This window comes from Talaromyces proteolyticus, assembly GCF_021365285.1.
Source record: "Talaromyces proteolyticus strain PMI_201 chromosome Unknown BGW36scaffold_3, whole genome shotgun sequence".
In the NCBI taxonomy this organism is placed as follows: Eukaryota; Fungi; Ascomycota; class Eurotiomycetes; order Eurotiales; family Trichocomaceae; genus Talaromyces; species Talaromyces proteolyticus.
In genome coordinates this window covers 2,719,998-2,746,346 of record NW_025764279.1, presented here as the reverse complement: position 1 = coordinate 2,746,346, position 26,349 = coordinate 2,719,998, and the positions used below count along the sequence as shown (strand labels likewise).

The 26,349-nt window shown below is 47.2% G+C and overlaps 10 protein-coding genes across 10 annotated transcripts; 6 read left to right on the top strand and 4 right to left on the bottom strand.

Annotated features, from left to right (window-relative positions):
* Positions 1 to 129: 129 nt before the first annotated feature.
* On the top strand, positions 130 to 1,398 carry BGW36DRAFT_372979 (putative adenosine kinase). Its single transcript, XM_046215536.1, has 4 exons — positions 130 to 146; positions 208 to 358; positions 424 to 765; positions 817 to 1,398. Exons 2-4 carry the CDS (start codon positions 275 to 277, stop codon positions 1,201 to 1,203), a joined length of 813 nt encoding a protein of 270 aa, XP_046075878.1. The 5' UTR covers positions 130 to 146; positions 208 to 274; the 3' UTR covers positions 1,204 to 1,398.
* Positions 1,399 to 2,394: 996 nt separating this feature from the next.
* Positions 2,395 to 5,194, bottom strand: BGW36DRAFT_290343 (uncharacterized protein; the record flags this gene model as incomplete). Its single annotated transcript, XM_046210758.1, has 7 exons — positions 2,395 to 3,201; positions 3,267 to 3,820; positions 3,874 to 4,467; positions 4,531 to 4,705; positions 4,771 to 4,897; positions 4,976 to 5,062; positions 5,163 to 5,194. The coding sequence occupies 7 exons, from the start codon at positions 5,192 to 5,194 to the stop codon at positions 2,395 to 2,397; spliced, it is 2,376 nt and encodes a 791-aa protein (XP_046075877.1).
* Positions 5,195 to 5,737: 543 nt separating this feature from the next.
* BGW36DRAFT_395126 (uncharacterized protein) lies at positions 5,738 to 6,606 on the top strand (the record flags this gene model as incomplete). Its single annotated transcript, XM_046218000.1, has 3 exons — positions 5,738 to 6,097; positions 6,157 to 6,246; positions 6,313 to 6,606. 3 exons carry the CDS (start codon positions 5,738 to 5,740, stop codon positions 6,604 to 6,606), a joined length of 744 nt encoding a protein of 247 aa, XP_046075876.1.
* Positions 6,607 to 7,133: 527 nt separating this feature from the next.
* Positions 7,134 to 9,913, bottom strand: BGW36DRAFT_356617 (uncharacterized protein; the record flags this gene model as incomplete). Its single annotated transcript, XM_046213795.1, has 3 exons — positions 7,134 to 9,585; positions 9,643 to 9,697; positions 9,778 to 9,913. 3 exons carry the CDS (start codon positions 9,911 to 9,913, stop codon positions 7,134 to 7,136), a joined length of 2,643 nt encoding a protein of 880 aa, XP_046075875.1.
* Positions 9,914 to 10,143: 230 nt separating this feature from the next.
* BGW36DRAFT_372968 (uncharacterized protein) lies at positions 10,144 to 10,992 on the bottom strand. Its single transcript, XM_046215535.1, has 3 exons — positions 10,817 to 10,992; positions 10,301 to 10,741; positions 10,144 to 10,224 (listed from the first exon to the last, which is right to left on the bottom strand). Exons 1-2 carry the CDS (start codon positions 10,900 to 10,902, stop codon positions 10,597 to 10,599), a joined length of 231 nt encoding a protein of 76 aa, XP_046075874.1. The 5' UTR covers positions 10,903 to 10,992; the 3' UTR covers positions 10,144 to 10,224; positions 10,301 to 10,596.
* A 679-nt stretch (positions 10,993 to 11,671) lies between these two features.
* Positions 11,672 to 14,579, top strand: BGW36DRAFT_290229 (MAP kinase; the record flags this gene model as incomplete). Its single annotated transcript, XM_046210746.1, has 4 exons — positions 11,672 to 11,862; positions 11,919 to 11,992; positions 12,046 to 12,197; positions 12,252 to 14,579. The coding sequence occupies 4 exons, from the start codon at positions 11,672 to 11,674 to the stop codon at positions 14,577 to 14,579; spliced, it is 2,745 nt and encodes a 914-aa protein (XP_046075873.1).
* A 518-nt stretch (positions 14,580 to 15,097) lies between these two features.
* On the bottom strand, positions 15,098 to 16,292 carry BGW36DRAFT_424771 (putative 50S ribosomal subunit L7; the record flags this gene model as incomplete). The annotated part of the gene is made up of 3 exons (XM_046220016.1): positions 15,098 to 15,221; positions 15,278 to 15,970; positions 16,057 to 16,292. The coding sequence occupies 3 exons, from the start codon at positions 16,290 to 16,292 to the stop codon at positions 15,098 to 15,100; spliced, it is 1,053 nt and encodes a 350-aa protein (XP_046075872.1).
* Positions 16,293 to 16,519: 227 nt separating this feature from the next.
* Positions 16,520 to 19,704, top strand: BGW36DRAFT_337032 (ubiquitin carboxyl-terminal hydrolase-domain-containing protein). Its single transcript, XM_046212982.1, has 5 exons — positions 16,520 to 17,046; positions 17,109 to 17,198; positions 17,248 to 17,628; positions 17,678 to 18,290; positions 18,339 to 19,704. Exons 1-5 carry the CDS (start codon positions 16,975 to 16,977, stop codon positions 19,439 to 19,441), a joined length of 2,259 nt encoding a protein of 752 aa, XP_046075871.1. The 5' UTR covers positions 16,520 to 16,974; the 3' UTR covers positions 19,442 to 19,704.
* Positions 19,705 to 19,856: 152 nt separating this feature from the next.
* Positions 19,857 to 23,322, top strand: BGW36DRAFT_372963 (vacuolar protein sorting protein DigA). The gene is made up of 2 exons (XM_046215534.1): positions 19,857 to 20,193; positions 20,253 to 23,322. The coding sequence occupies exons 1-2, from the start codon at positions 19,977 to 19,979 to the stop codon at positions 22,838 to 22,840; spliced, it is 2,805 nt and encodes a 934-aa protein (XP_046075870.1). The 5' UTR covers positions 19,857 to 19,976; the 3' UTR covers positions 22,841 to 23,322.
* Positions 23,323 to 24,581: 1,259 nt separating this feature from the next.
* Positions 24,582 to 26,128, top strand: BGW36DRAFT_356612 (BAR domain protein; the record flags this gene model as incomplete). The annotated part of the gene is given in 6 exon segments (XM_046213794.1): positions 24,582 to 24,708; positions 24,761 to 24,928; positions 24,980 to 25,017; positions 25,075 to 25,152; positions 25,172 to 25,485; positions 25,540 to 26,128. The coding sequence occupies 6 exon segments, from the start codon at positions 24,582 to 24,584 to the stop codon at positions 26,126 to 26,128; spliced, it is 1,314 nt and encodes a 437-aa protein (XP_046075869.1).
* Between the last annotated feature and the right edge of the window lie 221 nt (positions 26,129 to 26,349).

Sequence of the window (26,349 nt, the reverse complement as noted above, 5' to 3'; positions counted from 1 at the left end):
GCACGAGATTCCGCTAGACTTCAAAAATGGCTGCTGCTCAAGGATACCCTCTCCTGTGCTTGGAGAACCCCCTCCTCGGTGTGCATTCCTCGTGCCTTGTGTGAAAGTAGCTGCTAACTTTCCCAATTAGATATCCAGGCTGTTGGGTACGTGCTTATTTTCTACTGAATGAAAGGCTTACAGTACAACTTACGCCATACTTCGCAGTGATGATGCTTTGCTTCAAAAGTACGAAATCAAGGCCAACGATGCTATTCTCGCCGAAGACAAACACATGGGACTCTACGAAGATTTGCAGAAACGCAACGCCAAGTACATTGCAGGTGGTGCCGCCCAAAACACTGCACGAGGCGCCCAGGTGAAGATCTAGTCTTTCTCATGTTCAGATCAAACACAGAAACTGACTTTGCTTGACTTCTCTAGTATATCCTTCCCGATAACTCGGTCGTTTACATTGGCTGCGTGGGCAAGGACAAGTATGCCGATCAGTTGCAAGAAGCCTGCAACAAGGCTGGTGTGCGCACTGAATACCGCATCGATGAGACCCAACCAACTGGAAAGTGCGGTGTTGTTATCACCGGTCACAACCGCAGCATGGTCACTCACCTGGCTGCTGCTAATGAATACAAGCTTGACCATCTCAAGCAGCCCCAAGTCTGGTCCCTCGTTGAGAAGGCCCAGGTCTACTATGTCGGTGGCTTCCACTTGACTGTCTGTGTACCTGCCATTCTGGCCCTGGCCGAGGAGGCTGCTTCCAAGAACAAGGTACGTCAGTATGCCCTTGACATGTGGGCAATTGCTGATAGCCTCCTCTAGCCTTTTGTCTTCTCTCTCTCCGCCCCATTCATCCCTCAATTCTTCAAAGACCAACTCGACTCCGTGGTTCCTTACACCGACTACCTGATCGGAAACGAAACCGAGGCTCTTGCTTTCTCCGAGAGCCACGAATGGGGTATCACCGACATCCCTGATATCGCGAAGAAGCTTGCGACGCTTGAGAAGAAAAATACCAAACGCTCTCGTATCGTCATCATCACCCAGGGAACCCTCCCCACCGTCACCGCTGTGACCAAGGCCGATGGTAGCGTTGAGGTCAAGGAGTACCCAGTTCGTGAAATCTCCAAGGATAAGATCAACGACACCACTGGCGCTGGGTATGTGTATCACTGTCAAACCTGTATCAAACAGCTAACACATTCATAGTGACGCTTTTGCTGGTGGATTGACTGCCGGTATTGTGCAAGGCAAGACCTTGGATGAAAGCATCGACCTTGGTCAATGGCTCGCCAGCCTGAGCATCCAGGAGCAGGGACCATCGTAAGTCTCTCCTGTGTATTATTGATTGAACACGGCTAATGAGTTCCGTACCTGCTAGATTCCCCTTCCCCAAGCAAACGTACTCCAGCAAGTAAGCCCAAAAAGGAAGCTTACATTAAACTAACGCTTTAACGCATTTCCCTATTTAATGATTCAACCCATTATATACCCACCTCTCTGGAGAGACAAAATGGCATGTTTTTTTTTAGATCTAAAATGGTTACAAGGTCTTTATTTATTCTTTAGACTTTGGGAGGAGACTCTTGCATGAGATTGACGGACCTCTGGAATAAGAAAGGAAAGAAAAGAAAATGCATGACGTTTTCAACAACGAAGTTAGTCTTGTTATAATGGAAGAAAAGAAAAATGAAGAATTATTTCCTGAATTTAAGCAAGTGTAAGCTTTTGTTTAAGAACATAACTCGGGAATCTGTTTTATGGAGAAGGTTGATACAACATGAGCAGATATCAGAATTTTCCAAGTCTCCGCGGCGCTCCTGTATTTGATAATATCGACTGGTAAAAGAAAATAACTATATAGTAATCGTCTCTGGAGCATTTTCACGTTATGCATGATAACTCAAAACTGTTCTGAAAAGGTTATAAGAGACTATGTGTAATCAATAAGCTGTGCGGTACGAGATTTAGAACTAGTAAAACAAGATAAAAACCATAATGTCTGGTATCATAGTTGTGACCTCTTTTATTTGTAATTCTTGCCACTTTTTGAATCGAATTGATTTTGGATTGACTGGAAGTACGACGAGAATAGAACCTTCCCAGATCATTTCATAGTGACGTTTGCATCCAGTCGGGTCAAAAAACCGAAGCTAGTTCTAGGTGTTGTTGAGCGAACGTTGCTAATTCTAGGTTAATACCCGCACCTGACGGCAAGAATGCATAGTCAGGGTATTTCCTCTCCAGATCTGACCATGCTTAGGTGGCTGTGAGTTGTCATTCTGACTATTTTAACAAACGTGGTGATGTGTCATCTGATGATTCTCCGGTTAGCCAGGTGTCTGTGGATTTCTTCTCCCTCATGCCTGTAGTTTGAATTTAAGGAGCCATCGGAGTTATTCAACCGGCTTGTCCACATGGCGGAGTATTTTGCTCTATTGGACCGAAGCGGGCTGCATATTCCTGGTTATTTCTGTAGTCGCTAGGCATAGAAGATGGCTGGATACTGCTGGAGGCAATAAAGGCATTGTTGTGCGAGGAAGGAAAACCAGAGCTACTGGGTGTTTGTTGGAAATGGTGCTGTGACAAACGGGATGAAGGGTAACTGGATATATTCGAAGAAACCCAGGGCGATGACTGCTCTTGAATACGCCTTCCCTGCTGCATTAGATCATTCTGCATAGAGATAAGGCTAGGGGTTGGTTCATTGGCAGGAGAAACATGTCCCTCTGGGCCAGACCCAAAATGTGGACTCCAGATACTTTGACCCGTGAAAATAGGGGAGTATGATGAGGATATATTGGCAGAGATTGGTAGGCCGAAGCCAGGTGGAGCCATATGTGCTTGAAGTGGGTGATTCTCATAGGCAGTATTTTGCAAGTTAGCGCCAGCCGAGTTTGATTGTTGATCATAAGGTGGCTGGAGAAATTGCGGCGCTGGCGGAGGTTCGTCGACCAACTTCTCAACATTTGCAATTATGTGGGTCATATTGGATAGCGAAGCCGACTGAGAGCCATCGTAAAGACTCCTCGTATCAGTCATATTCTTAGATTGCTGAGCACTGTGTATCTCTTCCCTTTGAATACTTGTTGATGACATTGTATGCTGATGAGCCTGTGGGCTCGCGTAGAACTGGGACGGAAGGCCTTCTTCATTATATATAAACATTTTTCGTTCATTCTCATCGACTAGAGAAACAGGAATCCGCTGTAATAGACGTAAGTAAGTAATAGCAATAACACCTCTTTTTTTAAAAAAAATTTGGGACGTACATTACTAACGACCAAATCAAGACCATCAATGACAAATTCACGGATTCGATAGAGCATTTCAAGATTTGGATGATTTCTCTCAAAGCCAGGATCGATGGTCCTTAGTTTTGTTTTAACAGAAGATTCTAGTAAATAACGGCGAGTTGTCGCTTCGTTAATAAGTGGCTTGAATCCGAGTGTGTCTTCATCTTCTTCGAGCAGGTAGTCGACCTCTGGCAGGCTAGTCACATCGAATGTTGAAGCAAGTAATGACAAGGTGTTTGCATATATTTTCCAGAATTCCTTGATTTGCACAGATAAAGCACTGTCTTTATCTTGATTTCGGACTGTCAAAGAACTACAATTGGCAAGTAGCCATGAGCTATAATTTCGAAGAGCAGGTAGGACACGGCGTGCGACTACGGTAACCTTTTCGGGGCCTCTGTTAGACTCCTTGGACTCCGAGTCCTCACTCGCAAAGCGTTCGAGTTCACCTAGAAGAATCTGAAGAAGCGTGAAAAAAGTCTTCACATTGAGCCTCTGGAAGAAAAGCTCTGCGTTATGAGTCGGCTCGTCTGAGATGTCATTAAAACTAGCCCACTTGGAACTGAAAAATCTAATGACTTACTAATCGATCGTACTTTAGCGCAGTCTTCCGCAGCAATGTTGATGAGGACGAATTTCTGAAGAGTACCTTCGAGAGGCTTTTCTTTAAGGTCGACAGTCAACTGGCTAAGAACTTCATTCTCAAGCTCGTCATGCTCTATGAAATCCTGCCCTTTGTAGCACTGGGCATGAAGATAAACAAACCATGGAGTCAAGGCCTTCCCGGGAACACCTGCATCCTCTCGGGGAATCAGTTCTTTTTTAGCCCAGGCACTTAGAACTTTTCTAAACTCAATTTCCAGGTTCGATCTCGAAGTTGGGTGAGGTTCTTGCGCAGACAGTGCTCGATATAAATGATAAGTCGCTCGGAGATGGTTCCCCTCCGCCAATGCAATAACAGCCAGCTGATTGTGGGAAGCCCCCGAAGCTGGATGGATGACACTTGCAAGGTCATAATAACCAGTTGCGGGGCCCCAATTGCGCGGTTTTGTCGAAGAAATATCTGTTTCACGGTAGCGGGAGAGATCACCGAGGCGAATCAGAGTTGCATGGCATGAGAGCAGTATTCGTTCGCGAAGGCCGGGGTTGGGCTGAATAGGTGGTTCAATTGATAGGTCTAGTGATATGAATAGTCAGTAAAATGAAAATTCAGTATCTAAGGAACGAAGGAATAGCTTACTTTCGAGTTTAAATTTTTTGGCTACTTGTTCTAGTTCAGGAATGCCCCCAAAATGCGAGGATAGATGCTGGATGTAGCCTCTGTAGAACTTTTGACTCAGTTTGATGAAACTGAGATAATGCTTTTCCAACTTTCGTTTTTCGACTGGTCTCTTTTTGCCAGCCTCCTCACGGAACTGAGTAGATATGTTAGATGCCACTCCATTCTGTATAGTTAGATGAAGACAGCGGTAGCACTTACGCGAGCCAGAAGCTTGCGAAAGCGAGAGTTTATTTTCACGTGTGCGTCCCATAACCGGGCCTCTGCATTCTTTGAAGCAGCAGCATCAAAGTCGAGAAAGATAGCATTTTGGCAAGCTTCGCGAAACCTGCATCACCGTTAGTATCCGCAGGCGAAAGGTATATTGAGAAAACGACGAATAGCGTAACGAAAGGATGCAACTGACTCGTCAAGGTAATGCGCGATTTCTGCAAAGGTCGGCTCCTTTTCTGCGAGTGTCGTTAAAAGTTCCTTTTCAGCTTGGTCTGCAGACCTATTCAAGTACAGGGTGTTAGCGAACAGCCTCCTTCATGGGCTGCATCAATTGAACGAGAGATCGAACAAGCAATGCTCCAGTCGGTGTAGACACATACTGCCAAGCATTTTGAAAGGTTGTCGTCGCCATACTCGGGTTTGCGTGAAGAAGAACTGCTGGTTTTGCGACCTCATAGAATACCTCGCCGTCAGATGGCTGGCCTTGGGTTCTTGCGGCGCAAGTGTTGCGAATGATCCATCGGTGACTGGTTGTATAGGCGAATTCTCAAGGGGAATTGACGAACCGGGAGCACAGAGCTCTATACCTCCTGATCGATATTATGGAAACAGACTCGCTCCCACCCGCCGAAGAAGTGAGCGAGAAGGACTCATCTCATGAAGGAGTCGCTTTGGCATCACCGGCTGTTTCCATTTAATTTGCCGCTCCGCCCTGGCTGTGGCTTGTGCGCTTTTCGGTTGGTGGAGAGCGCGTGGCGCTCATAGGATGGTCGCCTGATTGGTGGCACCTTCATCCATCGCGTGGGTGCCGCAGTGATCTTATCACCATCAACAATTGATATTCAATTTTAAATCGACTATCCAGCTACATAGAGTGGACTGACATAACTTTAACCACCTAGGCTAGACCTCGCAAGCAGTTACAACGTTGCTTGGCACCAAACCATGTCTTAGCATGGCGAAACGCTGTCGAAGGGAGTCAGTGGACTCCTTTGAGTCTAGCATATCAACTACTCCTCACCTGCATACACCGACACGAAGGAGCTCGTCGAGAACCCCGCCTGCGAAGATCACAACCTCTCTTCATATGGCAGCAGATAACCACGCCAAGGTCATGCATTGCTCGCTACCGCCGCACAGAGAAACTATTTCATTCGCATCTTACGACGAATACGAGCGTCATTACCTTCAGACGCACGTCAACCGCTGCTCAGAGTGTGCGAAGAACTTTCCAACACAGCATTTCCTTCACCTCCACATCGAGGAAAATCATGACCCGCTGATTCTCGCTCGACGAGACCGGGATGAGAAGACAGTGAGTCCCATTAACCGATTCTCTTTGCAAGAAGGCTTTACTGATAATAATAAATCTAGTTTGGCTGTTTTGTAGAAGGCTGTGACAGGAAATGCTCTACGCCTCAGAAACGCCGAAGACATTTAATTGACAAACATATGTTCCCTAGGGCAAGGCTTGCTTTCGTATCAGAGAAATCTGCCTTGTAATGGCCGATTACTAACTTGAGGAATTAGAACTACAATTTCTTTATTGTCAATGATGGTATTGATAAGCAAAATTCATTATTGCGACCCTCGAATGGTCAGCGTCGCCGGGTCTCAACAACGCAGTCACCCCAAGAAGGCCGACTGAGAAATAGAAGGACTTCTGTGGATGTTTTGCACGCGGCAGAAGCCAAACCGTCAAAGACAAGCGAGTCTGATGATGGTGGTGTTGATACTCTAGTCTCATCCATGTCTGCATTGAGTTTTGTGCCGGTAAGTGTGACCAGGCGATCGGATTTTCATAATAAGACCGGCCAGGGCTAAGGTCACTCGTGAACTAATATTATTGTTCGACTTACGTGTTCGTGCGTTCTTTGGCTATCCATCAGAAACTGATTATTGGCGAAAAAGAGAACAGTCAATTCAAAAACGTATAACGCCCATGTCAACAATAAACAAGAATAAACCAAAAATAAATACATATATCCAATCAATATTCGCATTCAGAAGGTAGAAGAAGAGGCTCGATGTATCAAGTTCCCGCCGTCCAATTCATCACATAGAAGGGAAGTCACTTTTCATCATCATAAATCCAAATTCGTAAGACCACTGAAAATACCTACACATAATGAAACATGTCAATGAGAGATAAAATAGACAGACAAATAGGCCTATCATCATCAGCGTCACATTATACAAGAAAACACCAAAGATCGAAAGAATGTCGAACAACATATATTGTAATAGTTCGTTGAAGAAACGGAGTCTTCAAAAAGGGTATCAGAAGGTGAGAGATTGTCGTTGAGGGGAAAGATGGGTTATCAATACAACATACAGTTCTACGAAACCAATCAGCTTTCCAGCAGGTCTGCGTACGCTTCTAGGCTGTATCCAACAAGATCAACGATGGCCCAGCTTGTATTGCCCTTGAAAGTCCGCGCCCAGACGCGGACCACGGCGACACTAAGTTGCTTTACTTTCAATGGATCATGTATGAAATCCAAATCAGGGCCATCGGATGGTGCCACCGCCATGTCCGTTTCGTCCATCATGCTCTTGATCCATAGTAATAATTTTCGCTCGTGCTCTGAAAGCTTTTGCTGATTCTGAGTTAATGGAATAGACAGTAACCATCTACTCAAGAGAAATGCACATTCTAAGCTGCATAGCGAATGCTGAATGCTCCAGAAGAATGAATGAGTGCGCGCCACAAAGTCAATGCCGAGTCGTACAGGAATAGAGAGAGCATGGGCAGAATGAAGAAGAGCCATAATAAGCTTGGGGCTACGGACAATGGGGGGAGACTCTTGCAAAGCCCTGGCAATCTGTAGAGGGTCTTGCGTTACCAAGTGCCGACATGGACCCAAATCGACATTAAGTCTTATGTATGCCAGTCCTAGAAGAGCAGTCGAGGTAAATGCAATGGGGCCAGCAGGGTTCTGTGGATCAATACTTGATTCGGGTGTCTGCTTCCAGCCTGCTTTCCAGGCATTCAAAGCATTATCCATGACAGCTGAATCCTCGGGACGAAGACTATGGCTTTGCATCAATGGCGCTGAGAGACATAGTTGACGAGCAAAAAAGATTTGTTGGATGATAGCATGGATGAGTATATAATTCCCAAGGGGAGATATTGGATATGAGTTTGAAGGTGATGGCTTGAGAAATAGCTTTGCGAATGCATCTTGGAATGTAATTGTCGAGTCAAGGCGAGGACGGTAGACGCGCCGCCATTGAGATGCATTGTTTGCTTTCCAGACATCATGTGGACAGGGCATTTTCAGCCTAAGTTCTGAATTTAGAATGAGAGGAGGAATGTTGTACATGATAGAGTGTAGATTGAAGAAACAGTAGACAATCAGTTTTGTGCGTCTGTTTCCCTCTAATCGGACCCAGTCTTCCCAGTTCAAGTTTTCGGAAACAAGATTCGGATCTGTAAGTCCATGTTCGCGAACTAGCCTTGCTAGAGTACTTTGTAACGCGAGAATTTCTCGGAGCAATTCCGGCTGTCTTTCCCACGAAGCAAAGACTGTAAGAAGAAGAAAGGTGCGGATTATTTCCATGTGAGCATCTGACTCGTCCATAACAAAGCTCATATGGTCGAGTGAAAGGGAGTATTTCTGAGTCTGGAAGGGACTACTCGCAGGGTTTGATGTGATGGTCGAACTTCTTTGGGAGAGCGGACTGGGGACATAAATATCCCATGTTGGCACTGGGGTTTGTTTGCTATCCCTCCGGCGAAGGCGCTCAAATAAGACTGCTTTGGCTGCATGAAACAATTCAATCCCTCGGCTGTTCTCGAACCTATAATGCGAGCCAGCAGCCGCTAGTGCCAAGGTCAGTTCTGGGGGGCTCTTTACAATAGAAAGAGTAGGGACGTGAATGAAGGGGAGGTGCTCATTGAGACCATTGATATAGCCGGCAATGAAGCGTGATAATGCGTGTCGTGAAGGTGGTATGAAACCCCGAGGAAGAACATGCGCGAACTCATCTAGCCTGTTCACAAAGAGTTGTCGGTCTGAATTTGAAATATCCCAGGCTGGACGTGGATTTGTCGGATCATCAAGCAAACTTGTGCGTTCTTCGGATTCCTGGGGTTCAGGCTGCAAAGAGGGAAGTCGTGATCCGAAGTTGGAAAAGGATGGAGGCTCATCCGCTGAACCTCGTTGCTCACTCAGTATGTCATTATTGAGTCTCAGATGGCCGAATTCCCGGATGGCCGGCTTAGAATCAAATGGAAGAGCATTGGGGAGCAATGGCTCAGTCTCCACTGATGAGAAGACGCCGGAATCCCAGTCAGATGACAAGCCTACACTCTCTAGAAAGACGGTGAAGTCTTGGACTGGATCTCCAAGAGCAGTAAGATCAAGAATCGATGGTTCGACTCCGTAAGTGTCAGCAATGCCTTTTTCCTGTGCCACCGGCTGCATTGGTGGTCCAGCCTGCGGAGGCGGCTTCCGCACAGCATCTAGAGCCAATTCTTGCTGATTCTCCAGCGCTACATGACTGGCGGCATGAGAAAGCAAATTGAGGTCATAGCCCCAAGAAGGATTAAATTGACTTGACTCTACAATAGGGGCAGCCCGCGGCGCAGCACGGTGGACTTGCATGCCAGGCACCTGCTGCGGCGGTACCGAGTCATGCATGTCCACGATGCGAGAGTCGTGATGCGGCGCAGGCTGGATCAAGGATGCCGGACTCGATGAAAGGTCATGAGCATCATTATTTGCTACGCGGCGCTCCCCGCGATGCGCGGCAGCCTCGGTCGGGTGCACTAGACGCTCATGTCGGACAAGCAGATCACTGTGGGCGGGCGACTTAGCAATGCGGTTTCACTGCAGCGTGGGTTGCATAGCATACCTTCTCGCAAACGATTTCGAGCAGATGTCGCATGAAAAGGGTTTTTCTTTAGTATCTACAGGCGCGAATTAGCAGACAGGCAGGATTGGCTGGCATTGTATACGGGCTTGGGGAGGGGGCCCAGAGAAAACTCACGCGTGCGGAGATGGCGTTGGAGATGTTCCAGCCGCGCAAAAGAGCGATGGCAGTATTCGCACGACAATGATTTGCGATGCGGCGCGGAGGCCTTCTTGCGCACCTTGCCAGGAGATTCCTGGTCTATTGGCTCCATGGCGGGGGGGTTTGCAGTCGGGCCCCTTTGCAATGAGGCGACTGGGATGAAGCCAACAAAGACAGTCGCTAATTAGCAGGATGTATTATTATTGTCGAGCCTTTTGGGGGGGAGCCTCGTTTTGAGCGGGGAAGGAGCCGGCTGTGGGGTTTTGGTGAGGGGGGCTCCCCTATTAGTATTGACGCAGCCCATCAATGTTATCATTCAGATGTGCGGTCGTTGTCACGTGTGAAGCATTGTTGTTGATGCAGTGTATACACGAATAATGAAAATCTAGGCTGTGTTTGATGGCGAATATTACGCCGACATAGTGAGTCGATGAAGAGACACATCGCACTGGTGCAGTTTGACTGCTTAATATAGATGTGACTAAAATAAATACGCAGGAAGCCGTCGCTATTGTAATCTATTTTGAATTCCATTGCAGGAGATAGAATACCAATTGGTAGTGATAGAAGGAAGACCCCAGAGCCAGAGCCATTTCTTCCAGGCTTTTTAGAATACTCAAATTGACCATTGCAAGAACCAGTATAGATCCAATCCAGATTAGGTTCTCGCCAGAGAGATGGCCAGAGATACTATGTCAGGATTGCGATCTTTGCAGTGATATAGTCACATCGACTAATTAGTTGTTGATGTTGGGCAATCCTTCATTTATGATTGCAAAATCGACTTGAGACTGATCACTGATTAGCGACTTGTGCGCCACCTCGGTCCGTCGTGAAGCTATTTATGGTCAATGAGATACTGTCAGGGCCTTGCGAAACGCCGTATCCGATGTTATCAGGCTGAAACATGCTCCCTGAGCTGCGAGCAATGCGATCCGGTCTGGTTAACAGCGATAAGGGATTTAGAACCCTGATTTATGCTGACAAGGACGCTGGCTGGGTGATGGATACTTGCATGCTAATGGGTCTCAACCAAGTTTCAGCTTGTTTCACGACGTCTCTGCGACACGCAATAGTAGCAGACAACCCATAGATAACCATCGCTGCTATTGACGAGTTTATGGGCTAGACAGCGTTAATAAGAGGAAGAAGAAGAAAAATCATAATCATAATCATAATCATAATCATAATAACAACCATAACCATAAAACAGTGACCATCGATCTCAACAAGATCTCTCCCATGTGTGTCATCGGGCGGCACTAACCACGAAGAGGAGCTTCTCCGCCATTATCATTCGGTCCTGTTTCAGCGCTCAATTAATTAATTAATGATCAACTAACCTCTCTTTCGTTTCTTTCGTAATCAATCCTCGCTTTCTTTTGTCCCTGCCACCCTTGTGCCATCGTGGCCATTCTCAGATAACGTTGAGAATCCTCTTCTTTCCATCGTCTATTACTCGCTCTTCATTTTTTGCTCCCTCATCTTGTTTTTGCAACGCCTGTGTCTGCGTAGCCCACTCGGGCTGGAGCTGACCGACATCGCCTGCAACCCAATTCCGGCGCGGAACACGACCAACCTAGCTATCCCACATCTCACACGATTTCGTCTACACTTGGAATCGCTCGAATCCGCCCTCGCGCTGTCTACCGATTATTATAATTGTTGTTATGTAGTACAAATGAACATTCACCATCACTAGCAGCATTCCCCGTGGCTATGTTGGTTTGTCGCCTCTAGTTGACTCGACTCGTACCGAAGGTGTTGTCGCTCCACACAATAATATTGGACTTGGGACTGCGGGGGGAATCCTATACTGGTTTATTTATCACTATTTGGAAACTTGCGTTGATTGGATTCACCCTCGACAATGCTGGCCTCGTCGAAGCCCGCTCACTACGTGCACCCTCTGGGCCTGGTGCCCTCTTCAGCGAGTTCTTCTTATCTTTCGAATGCTACACATAGGACCGGGACGACATCGAACACAAGCGATGCTGGACTATTTATGAGCCCGACTGAATCGGACTTCTCGGACGGTCGTGATGGGTTGGAGTCAGTCCGGTGAGTGAGACCCTTGGTGAGTACCGAGATTCGTGCTGACTGTGGTTTCTACCTAGGTCTTGGGACGAGAAGAAAGTCAGTGAATGGTTGCATAGCATAAAATGTGGCCAGTATGACACCGTATTCAAAGGTTAGTAACTCGTAATCTCACCCTTCATGGCGGCTTTTCTGACTGCTAAATAGCCAACAATTTCAACGGCGACAATCTTTTGGAATGCGACCAAAAGATCCTGCAAGAGATCGGAATCAAGAAAATTGGGGATCGAGTACGGATATTTGTCGCCATCAAAAAACTAAGGAATAAGACAATTCTCAACCGCAAAAAACACAATCTAGTCAGTGCCATTACCATCTGCCCCATAATTTCTAGAATGCTAAGACCTGTACAGGATTCTCTCATGTCCTTAGAAGCTACTGCTTACACGCCTTCCTCGACCGATCTGTATGCATCTAGTCTCCGCCTTCAACAATCCTCGAACAGCAGACAGTGGTCTCGAATTGACCCAATTACTGGACGACCCTCTTCACGGCCTTCGTCACCCCTAACGATCGATGACCGAGGCGGCCGAGGACTTCGATTTGCTACCACCAGCCCTATAGACGGATCTAGACGAGAAGGTGCTGGGTATCTGAGTCATCCTTCTTCCGCTGGATCAGGGTCTGGACGCCGCCCTACGACACCTGGTGACGCTAACCAATCTTTGCATCTGAGACAAAATTCTAGCATTGACGGGTTGACTATGGGATCCCTACCTGCTAACTCCCAAGTTATCCGTGTGATCTATACTGGAGGACAGACAAAGGCTTTGAATGTCAAGGGTTGCAAGTCATCAGAGGAAGTGATGGTATACGTACTTCGAAAATTGCAGCTTTCTGAGGCACAATGGCGCAATTATTGTTTCTACGTCTTAGACGGCTTGGAACCTGACCCGGCACATTGCCGACGTGTAACAGATTCCGAATTAATGAAAATCTGCGATGGGTCGAATAAGCCTGAGCGCGGTCGCCTGATTCTCAGGAAAATCCATGCTGGAGAACCTGATGGAGACGAACTTCGTCGTGCTTCACAGCTCGCTCATGACGAAAGCCAGGCAACACATCTCAATGCCTTGAGTAGTTCAAATCCTCGCAATCAACTCAAGATTCAGCAGTTGACCGGTGAACCATGGCACAACATCAAACAGCCAATGTCTCCTATGTCAGGAGATAGATCCAGACACCCTGCGAGTGATGACTATGAACCCTCTCCGACATCTGCCACCACAGATCGAGCATCGTCATCGAAATTGCGGTCTTTCTTCGGTGCTCGACCTCCAAGTGAGATGATTATTCACGAGTTGACCTCATACTTCCCAAGTCATCAACGTGAGGATATTGAAAAGACCATGCGCCTTTCTGTTCGGAGGTCTCAACGATTAAGTCGGGCTGCTAGCCGTCTTAGCGTTGTCAGTAACATCAGTTTCGCGTCCAGTTTGAAGGATGCTCCTCCAATTCCTAGCATTGCCGATACATGGCTTGCCGGGGGCCAGTCCATGCGTGCGCCTAGACCTCTGTCGGTTTCCAAGTTTAGTCTACCTCAGATATCTTACCGTGACTCTATTGCTTCTAGTTCTTTGCAGCCTCTTCAGGAAGAATCACCCATTGAACCAGACCGCAAATCATATGTATCATTTGAAAGCAGCTCTGATCAAATTACTACTGGTGACCCAACTGCAGCTCAGAGAGGCTACCTGGATGAAGCGCTTAGCATTGCAGCCACTGATGGCGGAGGCTCACTGAATGAACGCCTAAGCTTGATCGTGGCTGAAGATGACGACGAAGAGGATGCTGGCCTGCAAGATTTCTTGGCTGGTGACAACTTCGCTGCCAAGAACTGGATGAAGGGCTCTCTAATTGGAGAAGGATCATTTGGCAGCGTCTTCCTTGCTCTTCATGCAATTACTGGTGAGCTTATGGCGGTGAAACAGGTTGACCTGCCCTCTGCAACCAAGGGTACAGAGTTTGACAAAAGGAAGAACAACATGGTGACCGCGTTGAAACATGAAATCGAACTTCTCCAGGGAATGCATCATCCTAATATTGTCCAATACCTTGGTACCTCTGCGGATGATCACAACCTAAACATTTTCCTGGAGTATGTTCCTGGTGGATCTATTGCTGAAATGCTAAAGCAATACAATACCTTTCAAGAGCCCTTGATCAGGAACTTCGTCCGCCAGATTCTAGCTGGTTTATCTTACTTGCACAGCCGTGATATCATACACCGTGATATCAAGGGTGCAAACATTCTCGTGGACAACAAAGGAGGAATCAAAATATCTGACTTCGGTATATCCAAGCGTGTGGAGGCATCCGCGATGTTGGGTTCCAGTGCTGTCAGTGGAAGAGGCCACTTGCACCGCCCATCTTTGCAAGGAAGTGTTTACTGGATGGCTCCTGAGGTCGTCCGCCAAACAGCGCATACGAAGAAAGCCGACATTTGGAGCTTGGGGTGCCTTGTCGTGGAAATGTTTATTGGCGCTCATCCTTTCCCAGACTGCAGTCAACTTCAAGCTATCTTCGCCATTGGTAACAATCAAGCAAGACCTCCTGCCCCTGAGCACGCAAGCAAGGAAGCTAGAGCGTTCTTGGATATGACATTTGAAATAAACCATGAGAAGCGGCCTAGCGCCGATGAGTTGCTGGAAAGTCCATTCCTTGCAATGCCTGTCGCATGAGTGTCATTTTCCATCACTAATGACATTGACATTACATGTTTTAATCGTTCTTACCTGCGAAACAAGAAACACGGTTATTATCATTTGATGAATTTACGACCTGTCTTTTCTCTTCTTGTGACACGATTAGCTCATTTGAATATGCCGAATGATGAGACTTTTTTTCATTTCGTTGGACCGCTTTTCACTTTTTAGGATCCATGATCATTTTGGATGGGTTAAAGTCCTCACTAGAGAGGCTATGCAGATATGTACAATACCAACTTAGTATTTATTCTTATTATCTTGATATATCTTGATTTTGTTTCTCAATGGTAGAAAATTCAATGGTCATAAATGGAATTGATATAATTGTGATGTACAGCGTGTCCTATATATACACGTTTGGTAGCTAATCAAATAGCATGTAATTGCCCCCAGGTTAATCCTTACAATATGCTAAATAACACAAGAATGAACATTAGAAATCTCAGTAGAACCATGTCACACCATATCTGAAACCTTTAATGATGTTCTATCTAGTCGACGAACTTGCCCTGGAATGGAATGCCCAATGCGCTCAAGAGAAGTCTTGCATCTTTGTCTGTAGTGGCAGACGTGTGTAGAGTGATGTGGCAACCGGGAATCATCTTGGCAGGGTACCTTTAATACCAATTGTTAGTACTTTGCAAATCGTATACCAGCTTCGACCAACTTACATGTCATAGTTGACTTCTATCTCTGGAAATAGAGCCACCTCCTCTGGCTGCAACCCGAACGTGATGTTCCCACTACTATCACCACTGGTACCCTGGACACCCTTCCACTCCTTGATTTTGGGAAGAACAATTTCAACTAACTTCCCGAGGAAATGCTGCATGTTTTCATTGTACAGCTCAGCCTTCACGGCCACGGTGTCTCGTCCTGGAACAATGCCCCAAGGTGAAACACTAGTTTTGGACTTGAATGTTTCAACGCGCACATTCGATATGGCTTGCACAGCCATACCGGCGACATGCAGCCATTGCGAGCCATCTGTCGCCGCACGTTTCACATAGCTGTGGATGGTGATGCGTTCAACTCTCGGGATGTTGTTAAATGTGATGGGCTTGCGGAGGAGCCGCAAGACGTCGCCACCACGGGGACCGCGGAGAGGTCTGTTTTTGTGATACGGCGAGCTGCCATCCCATGGACGTAGTCGAGGCGCTTTCACCGGTGGTTGGAATCCTGGGGGTCGGTGGACGTAGCAAAGCGTTAGAATGTCGGATGCTATTGTGGACTCGTAGGTCTGTTGCACGCGAGGAAGAGTGAAAGGACCGGGAACGAATAATCGCGAAGAGGGGTCTGAGGGGGGAGGAGGTCGGTGAGGGTGAAGAGGGCCTCGGTCATATTTGGGAGAGCGGAATTGGTATCTAGTTTCAAGCATCTGGGTTAGCTAAAAGGCGGGTGGTAGGGTGATGACTTGTGTCATTCGTTAAAAGCTTTGGGGAATGCATACCGACTTCTGGGAAGTTTCGTTTTACGCGCTGCTGCTCGCGCAATGGGGTCGAATGATTTGACGATTGACTCTGGGACCGTTGCTGCTAGAGAAGACGCTGGTTCAACCGTGGCCGGTGCAGTGGCGGCCTGCTTGGAGGCATTGCGCCGGAAGACAGTATAGTGCGATCGTTTCGTCGTTGTCAGAGCCCGCGAAAGAGCCTTTGAGAGGTGTCTAGAAGGCTCGTGAGTAGCCATGGTGGTGGTGGCTGGATATGGTAGCCGGGGATGCTGTCTAGCACCCTCAAAAAAAAATCCGAGACAACAGGGTTAACGCCGAATGGTATTTACATCACGTGACGAATAGCTTATGCGAATGCCTCAGGCAGGAAAGTGTCGAGCCTAGCGCCAGCCTCCGCCGCACCTGCCGTTCCCAGACGGGTCCCACACGGCGGGGTATGATTGCTGCGAGATCGTTTGGCAAGAACCATGGCTGATGCCAGAGCCTCTGATTAGAACTGTATTGCCTGCCTTTCTACAATATCACCGCCTACGCAAATCCGCTCACACCAGATGACTCGACTCCCCGCCACCGTTTCGGTCTGATATGTTGCTGCCTCAAGTCGTCTCTGCCGTCAACCTCAGCTGATCCCATTGGCCCCGCCTCCACGCGCGTTCAAGATCTGTTTGCGACTCCACTTTGAGATGCTGGTGTGGCCTATTTTCCAGCCTATCTTCCAGAGCTCGATGCACATGTGCTATGTCTGAGAGCGGCGATTTTCATTGTGATTGATACTGATCGTCATGCTGTCTTATCCCGCAACCTTAAGACTTTACACTGTCGGATTATTTCATCTCAAGGAGATCTTCATGTTGTCAATCACCCTGAATCTCTTTTAAGCTATTTTTGCGCGAATCCACACCATAAGGCTGATTGACGATGAGTGGCATACAGCGGTTTCTCACCAAGCGTGGGGAGAAACATAGGCGTGCTAGAAAGCAGGATAAAGAGGTTATTTCATTCTACTTCCCCAGTAAGCATACTGTCATAATTACTAACCCGTCCCTTCTCAGATACCTAGCTTGGGTGTGCGTAACCATCTTCGTGGTCTTTTTGTTTCAAGTGAACCTTCCTCTAATCTCGACAAGGATGAGGAGAAGAAGGTGGGTGCTTCTATCAAACCCGAGACTCGCTTTCGCTGATATACTATAGTTGAAAACGCTTGAGAAGAAGATTGCTGCTATAGGCATACCTGATTTGAAATCCGAACAACTGCACGGCGCCCTTACATCGGCTTATGCGCAGGGGGATATCGATAAGGCCTTTGAATTGCTTCTTATTGTAGAAGACTCGATTGAAGGGATCCTGCGAGATTATAGCTCGAGGACCAAACTTGTTGGAGCTGAGAATCGCAACGGCGTGACCTGCTATTTGGATTCTCTTCTCTTTGCCATGTTTGCGCGACTGGACTTTTTTGAGGCCATTTTGTACAAATCCTTCACCGATGATAGCGACCCGCGCAGAAAGCTGGTCATCATTCTCCGTATGTGGGTAAATATGCTTAGGTCTGGGAAGCTCATCACTACGGACATTGTTAGTGCTCTTTAAAATATCTGTAGAATGTGTACTGATTGATAAACAGACTGAACACCTTCAGCAGTCTCTCTCTGACTGTGGCTGGCAAGACGCCGCTAAACTCCGCCAGCAAGATGCCTCAGAAGCCTTCACTTTCATCACAGAAAAGCTTGAGCTGCCTTTGCTTACGCTCAAGATGGATATTTACCACACAGGAAAGGAGGATACCCTTGACGACCATAAATTTGTTAACGAAAGATTACTAGAAGTGGCTATTCCTCCAGAACACACTGACGGGACCCCAATAACTCTGGAAGAATGTCTAGAGACTTATTTCAATAACAAGATTGAGGTGAAGAGATACATGGGGAGACGTGGAACGGTCAGCTCCATGAGATCTTTCGATTCAGCTACGAAGGGGGGTGCTATTCACGTTGAATCCATCGAGATTGGCTCGTCAACTTCATCCCCCGTTATGACAAACTTCCCTCAGGTTAATTCTCCAATAAATGAAGAGGCTTCAATACCACCTATTCTACCTCGTCGTCCTAGCATCGTTCAAGAGCGTTTCATTCCCAATCAGGATCCCCAGGATAGTCTTGTTCACCCTTCTCGACGAAGAAAAGGGAGCTATCGGAAGGAGGTTATGATGCCTGCATGGCAATTTTTCAGCCTCATTCGTACGTATCGCGCAGGATAAATTCAGATCTTGAGCTAACAATATCTAGCATGGTACACCGATAATACTCCGACCAATGACGCGCAGGTCGCTGCACACTTCTCTTCAAAGCGGCCTATTTTGGGAATATGTTTGAAGCGATATTCTGTGTTGCCTAATGGTAGTGCAATCAGGCTCAACACCTTTATCGACATTCCAACCCAAATTGGACTACCGCATTTTATTCAGGACGATAGATTGGACGAAATGGGGCCTCTGTACGGCAACTTCAAGCTGTTGCTTCAATCTGTCGTTTGTCATAGAGGCAATTCTGTGGATTCGGGACATTACATCGCTCTTGTACGAGGGACTAATTCTAACTCGACCCCTCCAGCTTCCAGCGAGTCTGACTCGAACTCTCCAGCGGCCTCTCAGGAAACAGAGCCTTGGATGAGGTTTGATGATTTGGCCACTGAGCGTGTTACTTTGGTCAACATTGAACAAGCTTTGAAGGAGGAATCGCCATATCTTCTGTTCTACCAAATAGTCCCCATCGATGACAATGGGCTGACAGAAGTACAAAATGAAAATCGTACCTTATTTGCGGATCCTGAGGACTTGGAAAATCATGCTCAGAAACACCTGTCTGTCATTGGTAGTGTGGGAGAAGTTCCTTCTGATGCATCTATATCAGCCTCTGTACGGCCAAGCCTCGAGATCACAGTTCCAGATGGCGCTTCGAATGCCGAACAGGAAGTGTCTTTTAAAGAGACCACAGATGATGCTGAAAATAGTGGCTTACGTCCTAGTACTGCCGGTCGCTCGGGTACTTCAACTGACCGTCGATCATTATCTCTTCCTCGACGACGCTCGAAAGATACGTCAAGTCGTTCCAGAAGCCGAGGTGCTGATCAAGCAGAGAAACGGTTGAGCGCTGCCTTACGATTCACATTACGACTAAACAAGGATAAAGGATCCGAGAATCAGGCTGAAAGTGCTGATGATGAAGACGACAATGACTGGTCACTAGTTACTCCTCCGAAGGGATCAGAAGTTCAGCAGAGTAAACAAGAACGTGACCCTGAGTCGAAACGCGATGGAAAACAACGCCAGAAACAGCCTCATGACAAGAAAGACAGGAATAACCCTGAGAGAGAATGTTCTGTCATGTAAATGCAATCACCTCACCCTCCTCCCCAAAGATTTCAAAGAAATGATACCCTTCATGTCAAAGACATTTTACTTCATTGTGCTCTAGCGTTCATTTTTCGCATTTTTCAAACGCGACATACAGGTTTTAGCCACTATGGTGGTAGGATTCGTATCTCTAGATCAAGACCGGTTATCTCATAAGTGGTGATGATAAACGCTTCATTTTAAAGGGTAGTTTCATAAAGTTAACATTCTTCTTATAAGCCAGCGTGATAAATAAAAGCAAAATCAGTCCGAGAAGTTGGACCTCGGAACTATGCAATATGCGCAGCCTATTATAGATCTTGCGCAACAGGTGTGGTAATTAAGAGTGGATCCCAGCCGCAGCTCGACCTAGCACTCCTTGGCATCTCCCAATGACATCGTGATAGAAGTACTGAGCTTCACCATCCATCCTGTCGTCGGCCGCAGCATTTCCTAAATTTTCGGCAGAGAATAACTGCCCAAAAATTGCCATGGGCAAGTTGTGATACGAGTCTAAGATACCAAGCGCAGAATGGCGCTCGATCAATCTAGCAGCTATGTTGCACCGACCAATTTGCCAGAGACACAAGATGCTTCGCAGCCTATCTTTGATGTTCGACCTGTTCAGCTCCAATTCGCAGTCGGGGCAGACTTTGTTGCTGCTCAAGTCGCAAATAATGTTTTGATTCTAGCCCTGGCTACTGGGAGAATCCTTCGCATTGATTTGGACTCCCCGGAGGATATTGATGGTATACAAACCCTTCTACTTTGTATATGCGACTGTTTGCTAAATGCGACGTCTTCTTAGATATCGATCTTCCAAAGAAATCCTCTGAGACTGGTCTCATTCGTCGCCTCTTTCTTGACCCTTCCGCTTCTCATCTAATAATAACCACTACGCTTGGCGACAATTACTACCTTCACACCCAATCCCGTCAACCAAAGCCATTGTCGCGGCTGAAAGGCTTGATAGAAAGCATTGCCTGGAACCCGTCATTGCCGACTGCATCTACTAGAGAGATTCTCGTCGGAGTCACAGATGGGCATGTGTACGAAGTATACATCGAACCTACCACTGAATTTTACCGCCGTGAGGAGCGATATGTTACAAGCGTCTATCGAGTATCTGATACTTCCATCACGGGAATTTTTGCCGAACTAACACCTGCCAAACCCGAACAAAGGGAGGTTATCATTGCTACGTCAAGTAAACTTCTGCATTTTTCAGGACATGTCGGACGGCATGGGAAAGATGGAGTTTATGCGGAGCTATTCCAAAGAAATACACCCACAGTACATGAGATTGAGGACGTAAACAAGTCAGCACCATCGTCATTGGCGATATCTCCGGAACCTGCTGAGGATTATCATGGAGTAGGTCAGTCACCCGAAAGGTTATTTGCGTGGCTTTCCTCCGAAGGTGTACTTCATGGTTCGTTGGATCACACATCGTCAGATACCAGCAAATCAATAAAAAATGCCAAACTGCTTCCTCGGACGGCCTTTCCTGCTACAGAGTCTGCACGGGGTGGGAAAAAGCTGATTCAAGATCCAATCACGGCTATAACCTTAACACAGTGGCATCTCCTTGCTTTGGTGGAAGGTCGCGTAGTCGCTGTGAACCTTCTAAGCGGCGAAAGCGTGTATGATCAGGCGGTACTTGAGCCTCGCCAGACTGTACTTGGACTTCTGAATGATCGTGCAAAGAATACATTCTGGCTCTTCACTCCCCAGGAAATTTTCGAAGTAGTGGCAGAGGACGAAGACCGGGATTTGTGGCGCATTTTCCTAAAAGAACAGAGGTTTGATGAGGCTCTCCAACATGCACAAGGCTCTGCGCAAAGAGATGCTATTGCTACTGCGTCTGGGGACTACCTTGCCAGCAAAGGCAACTACCTAGAAGCAGCCGCTGTTTGGGGGAAGAGCAGCAAGGGTTTTGAGGAAGTGTGCCTGACTTTGATAAATAGCGGCGAGCACGATGCTCTACGAAAATATCTTCTTACACGTCTTGGTAGCTACAAGAAATCATCGATTATGCAGCGCCTGATGATCACAAGCTGGCTCATCGAAGTCTTTATGGCGAAACTAAACTCCTTGGACGATACTATAGCAACGAAGGCTGAGCTTACCGAAGGCACAAGCACAGGGGAGTCTAAAGCACACCTAGACGATGTTCGAGCGGAGTTTGAAGACTTCGTCACGCGTCATAAATCAGACCTGGACCAAAAGACCGTCTACGACATTATCAGCAGCCATGGGCGGGAGAAAGAGCTTCTCTTTTTTGCAAATGTCTCAAATGATTACAATTATGTTCTTTCTTACTGGATACAACGTGAGAAATGGACCGAAGCATTGAATGTGTTGCAGAGACAGACTGATGCTGAAGTCTTCTACAAGTACAGCACTGTTTTAATGGCTCATGCCGCAGCTGGCCTTGTTGATATCATAATGCGCCAGACTAATCTTGACCCCGAAAAGTTGATACCTGCCTTGCTTAGCTACAACAATGCTACACAGATACCTCTCAACCAAAACCAAGCAGTTCGCTATCTCACTTTCATTATCGCCAACCACCCTCGTCCGACGGCAGCAGTCCATAATACTTTAATTTCCATTTATGCTTCAAGTCCCTCCTCCAACGAGGCAGCGCTTCTTAACTACCTTGAGTCACAGTCATCAGATCCGCCCCCTTATGACGCAGATTTTGCGCTCCGTCTGTGTATTCAACATGAACGAGTACAGTCTTGCATTCATATCTACAGCTCAATGGGCCAGTACTTACAAGCTGTTGAGCTGGCTTTGAAATACAACGATATAGAGCTCGCCGCAATCGTCGCTGACCGACCCGAAGGTAACGACAAGCTACGCAAAAAGCTATGGCTGCTTGTCGCAGAGAGAAAGATCCGCCAACCCGGTACCGGTATAAAAGATGCCATTGAGTTCCTCCGACGATGTGAACTCCTCCGCATCGAAGACATGATCCCCTTCTTTCCTGACTTTGTTGTTATTGATGACTTTAAAGATGAGATTTGCAAGGCGCTGGAAGACTACTCGATCCATATCGATGAGTTGCGACAAGAGATGGATAATTCTGCGCAGACTGCAGGCCAAATCAGAGCCGAGATTGCTGGGTTAGATGCCCGATACGCTATCGTCGAACCAGGGGAGAAATGCTGGATCTGTTCACTCCCTTTGTTGAGTCGCCAATTCTTCGTCTTCCCCTGCCAGCACGCTTTTCACAGCGACTGTCTTGGGAAGGAAGTTCTGGAGGGTGCTGGAGGAAAGAAGCGGTATATACGAGACCTGCAAGCGCAACTCAACACGGGGGACATTGCGGCAAAGAAGAGGGAAAATATTATTAAGGAGTTAGATTCATTAATTGCGGAGGCATGGTAAGCATGAAATCTTTTTTCTGCCTTGCGAAACATGGTTTGCTAATGATTGTTTACTAGTATACTGTGCGGCGATCACGGTGTCAAGCAAATAGATAAGCCGTTCATAACAGAGTCGGATAATACCGACGAGTGGAAGCTATAATATCCGCATATATGTATATATCATAGCGATACCTAGGGCTAATCCACCAATTGATGGCATGAACGTTTTGATGATACGGATGTGCGATGACAGTAGACTCAGGTGTAAGGTAAGCCTCTATCAAGGTGCGTCAATGGCATTGTATTGGGAGGAGTTATGTCGGCTGGCTGGATATTGTTGAGTCTGGAGTGTACAAATTTTGTCTAGAGATGTACTTGCGTTGATCTAACAGCTTAATTTGCTTATAAGAGGCTCATTGTCAGCCCGGATATTCAATAACAATACATTGATCACATAGGAAGAATATATATTATTCATTAAGTTCATTAGGTTTGGTTACTTGGGTATGAGAATGCATACCGAAGACTGTCTATCTTTTCTACACATGTAATAGTCGACAATCCCTGTCACGCAATCAATCCGAGACAAAGTGGAGGCTGGCGCAAGATGTTTCAGAGCGTGACGATACTGAACAGTTCTTGGGAGTGTTTGAGGATCCACTGAGGGGAAACGATTGAGTGGACAACCGGAAGTCCTGGGAAGATCGCCGTCGTCGACGCGTGTTGCGTGTCAACCAGTGTCCTCTTCCCAGGCGCAGGGTTGCCGCACCAGCATCTGGACGATCATGTGTTGATTGGATTATCATAATTTGGACATGTAACATGTCGAAGGCAGTGCAGAGACAGGCCGTGTTGGGACGCCAGAGCTAGTGGCATTATTGGGGAGAAATGTCGCCACGATGGAGTCGAAACTGCCAAATGGCTAGACACCTCTATTAATATTTATTAATAACGGGCCCTCAGTGGACAGGCGGCGAAACCTGAAACAGCAGACCTGACAGAAGGCTAGAAGCCAGTTCGAGGCGGCTAGAACGATTGATGAAGTGGTCGGGTCATGTAACTAAATTTACTGGTGCATTGGTGGTTGGTACAGCAAAAGGGGAAGAATCGTAGCGCTGGGGCCCATCGCTAAGTCCACTGGCGCCCACTCCTGGTGCCTGGACATGAGCCCCCGCATTATTATTGACTGCCGTGCATGACGCCGACCGTTGGGAATGCGTGGATAAGCAAGCGCTTGTCTTATCTGGCTATTTCCAGTCTATTGCCTGCAATCGCCCCCCCTGAAGGTCAACTGGTGTTTGCGAGTGGCGGGTTCCCTCCTGTCATGCATCCGTGTGTGACCGAACTAATAATAATTAACTTATCCTGCATCCCACTACTCTACTGTTCGCATCCTCATTAAACCGCCAACTGCGCAGCTCCAATATTACACCCCGTCACACCTTGTCTCCGTCCTTCATTGTCTGTGGCTAGCCTTCATTCCACTGATAAGGCTGGGAACCACCCAGGAAACGGGGTTATTATTGTCACTTATTCATTTAATCATTACCCCTGTGCTCGACAGGTCGCAAGTCAACCGCTCACAATTCGCTCCTTCCGCCTGATCCCGTTTTCTCTCGATATTCTTACAACTCGCTGCCGACCGGCTTGTCATAGACACTCGTTAATCGCTTGATCGCTTGCTCACAAAGCACGGCCTGACTCCGCACCTGGCCAATTCGCACTCGTTATCTGGCAGCCAACGGCCATCAATTGCAACAATGAATGTCAACAAAAAGCTGGATCGCTTCAAGCAATGGGCTGGGGAGCGAATGGGAGGAGAGGCGAGAACAAACGTCTCCGAGGATTTTAAAGCCTTGGAGACTGAAATGAATCTTCGGCAGGACGGTGAGTGGTGCAAGCTCTCTAAGAAACGAATCTCATTCTGATTACCTCCTAGGCATGGACAAAATGCACCGTTCTATGACTGCTTACATCAAGGCCATCTCGAAACGAACGGAAGGAGACGATAAAGAGAAGACGCTTCCGATCGCTCACCTAGGGAGTGTCATGATCCAACACGGAGAGGATTTCGACTCGCACTCGGAATATGGGCAAACTTTGACGCGTATGCTATTGTCAGAACTCAGGATTTAGACAGTACTGATAATTCCTCTAGTTACTGGAAGGGCTCATGAAAGGCTTGCTCGGGTACAGGTTTGTACATGGATATTTAGTTCCTTTTTGGCAATTGCTGATCTCTTCATATTTTAGGAGGCTTATTCCGCTGAAGCTACTGGAAATTGGCTTGAATCACTAGAGCGCAATCTAGCCGCTATGAAAGAATATCAGGTGTGTCATTCACCACCAGGGAGCTTGGGGTCTATGTGCTAACTTCGCAAAGAATGCCCGCAAGAAACTGGAGACCCGCCGCCTTGCGTACGACGCCTCTTTAGCAAAGATGCAAAAAGCAAAGAAGGAGGATTTCCGCGTCGAAGAGGAATTACGTACCCAGAAAGTTAAATACGAAGAGACGAGCGACGATGTCTACCGCAGGATGGTGGATATCCAGAGCGCCGAAGGTGACAACATCATGGACTTAACAGCTCTCATTGATGCTGAACTCGCTTACCATGAGCGATGCCGTGATGTTCTCCTTCAGCTCAGAAATGAGCTGCCATCAGGGTGAGTACACACTTAGATGGTACTGAAAACATATACTCACAATCCCCGGGACAGTGCCTCGCCGCCACAGTATACCAATGGTCGCCGCCCTGGACGAGCGCGATCGAATACTGCTCATTCATACCAAGAACGATACGATCCTGTTCAGGAAGAGCAGCCACCTCAGCCTCCTCGTCCAACTATCCGATCAACACGATCATCCTCATCAAATAGACTGAACGAGACTATACGAGAACGCCCAGATGTCGGCTCCTCGCGGCCATCTATGATTCGTACCTCAACCTTTGAAGGCCCTACACAATTGCGACGAGAGGACTCTCCTGCCAATTCTTATTCTCCGAGCCGTGTCCAGAGCGACCTCTCGATCCGTACGACCAGGTCGTCGTTGAGACCCGTGAGCAAGATCCATGAAGACTACCATGATGACTTCACTTCACATGGAAATGTCAGCCCATACGACGATAGGGCAGAGTCACCAGCGACATCGCACAGCAGCTACTTTTCGCGGACGCCGAGTTCGACAACAATGGATGGTAGTACTATAATGAAAAAGGGTCCCCCACCGCCGCCTCCATCAAGAGCCAACAAGCCCAAACCCCCTCCGCCGCCGCCGCCAGCGAAGCGCAACGTGATCGGAGTGTGATGGGCTTAGACTTTTTTTCGCGGCATATTCGTTGCCGTGCAGACTCCTTTTATCTACCTGGTTTCGATGGCAGCATGGCTGGTCCATTACGAATGCTTTGTTTTTAATATCACTATTGCAATTGCTTGTACAATGAAGCACACACAGTCGCACGTTATATCCTAAGTCGTAGGCCATAATAAACATTATGAAACACATGGAAAGCAAAACCATACCCTTCA

Coding starts and splice junctions, on each gene's coding strand:
- BGW36DRAFT_372963 (XM_046215534.1), top strand. CDS start 19,977: ATGGCGCTCGATCAATCTAGCAGCTATGTTGCACCGACCAATTTGCCA. Junction 20,194..20,252: donor CTCCCCGGAGGATATTGATG/GTATACAAACCC, acceptor ACGTCTTCTTAG/ATATCGATCTTCCAAAGAAA.
- BGW36DRAFT_372979 (XM_046215536.1), top strand. CDS start 275: ATGGGACTCTACGAAGATTTGCAGAAACGCAACGCCAAGTACATTGCA. Junction 359..423: donor ACACTGCACGAGGCGCCCAG/GTGAAGATCTAG, acceptor TGACTTCTCTAG/TATATCCTTCCCGATAACTC. Junction 766..816: donor AGGCTGCTTCCAAGAACAAG/GTACGTCAGTAT, acceptor AGCCTCCTCTAG/CCTTTTGTCTTCTCTCTCTC.
- BGW36DRAFT_337032 (XM_046212982.1), top strand. CDS start 16,975: ATGAGTGGCATACAGCGGTTTCTCACCAAGCGTGGGGAGAAACATAGG. Junction 17,199..17,247: donor ACAAGGATGAGGAGAAGAAG/GTGGGTGCTTCT, acceptor GATATACTATAG/TTGAAAACGCTTGAGAAGAA. Junction 17,629..17,677: donor AGCTCATCACTACGGACATT/GTTAGTGCTCTT, acceptor ATTGATAAACAG/ACTGAACACCTTCAGCAGTC.
- BGW36DRAFT_372968 (XM_046215535.1), bottom strand. CDS start 10,902: ATGGTTATCTATGGGTTGTCTGCTACTATTGCGTGTCGCAGAGACGTC. Junction 10,742..10,816: donor TGGTTGAGACCCATTAGCAT/GCAAGTATCCAT, acceptor GCTGTTAACCAG/ACCGGATCGCATTGCTCGCA.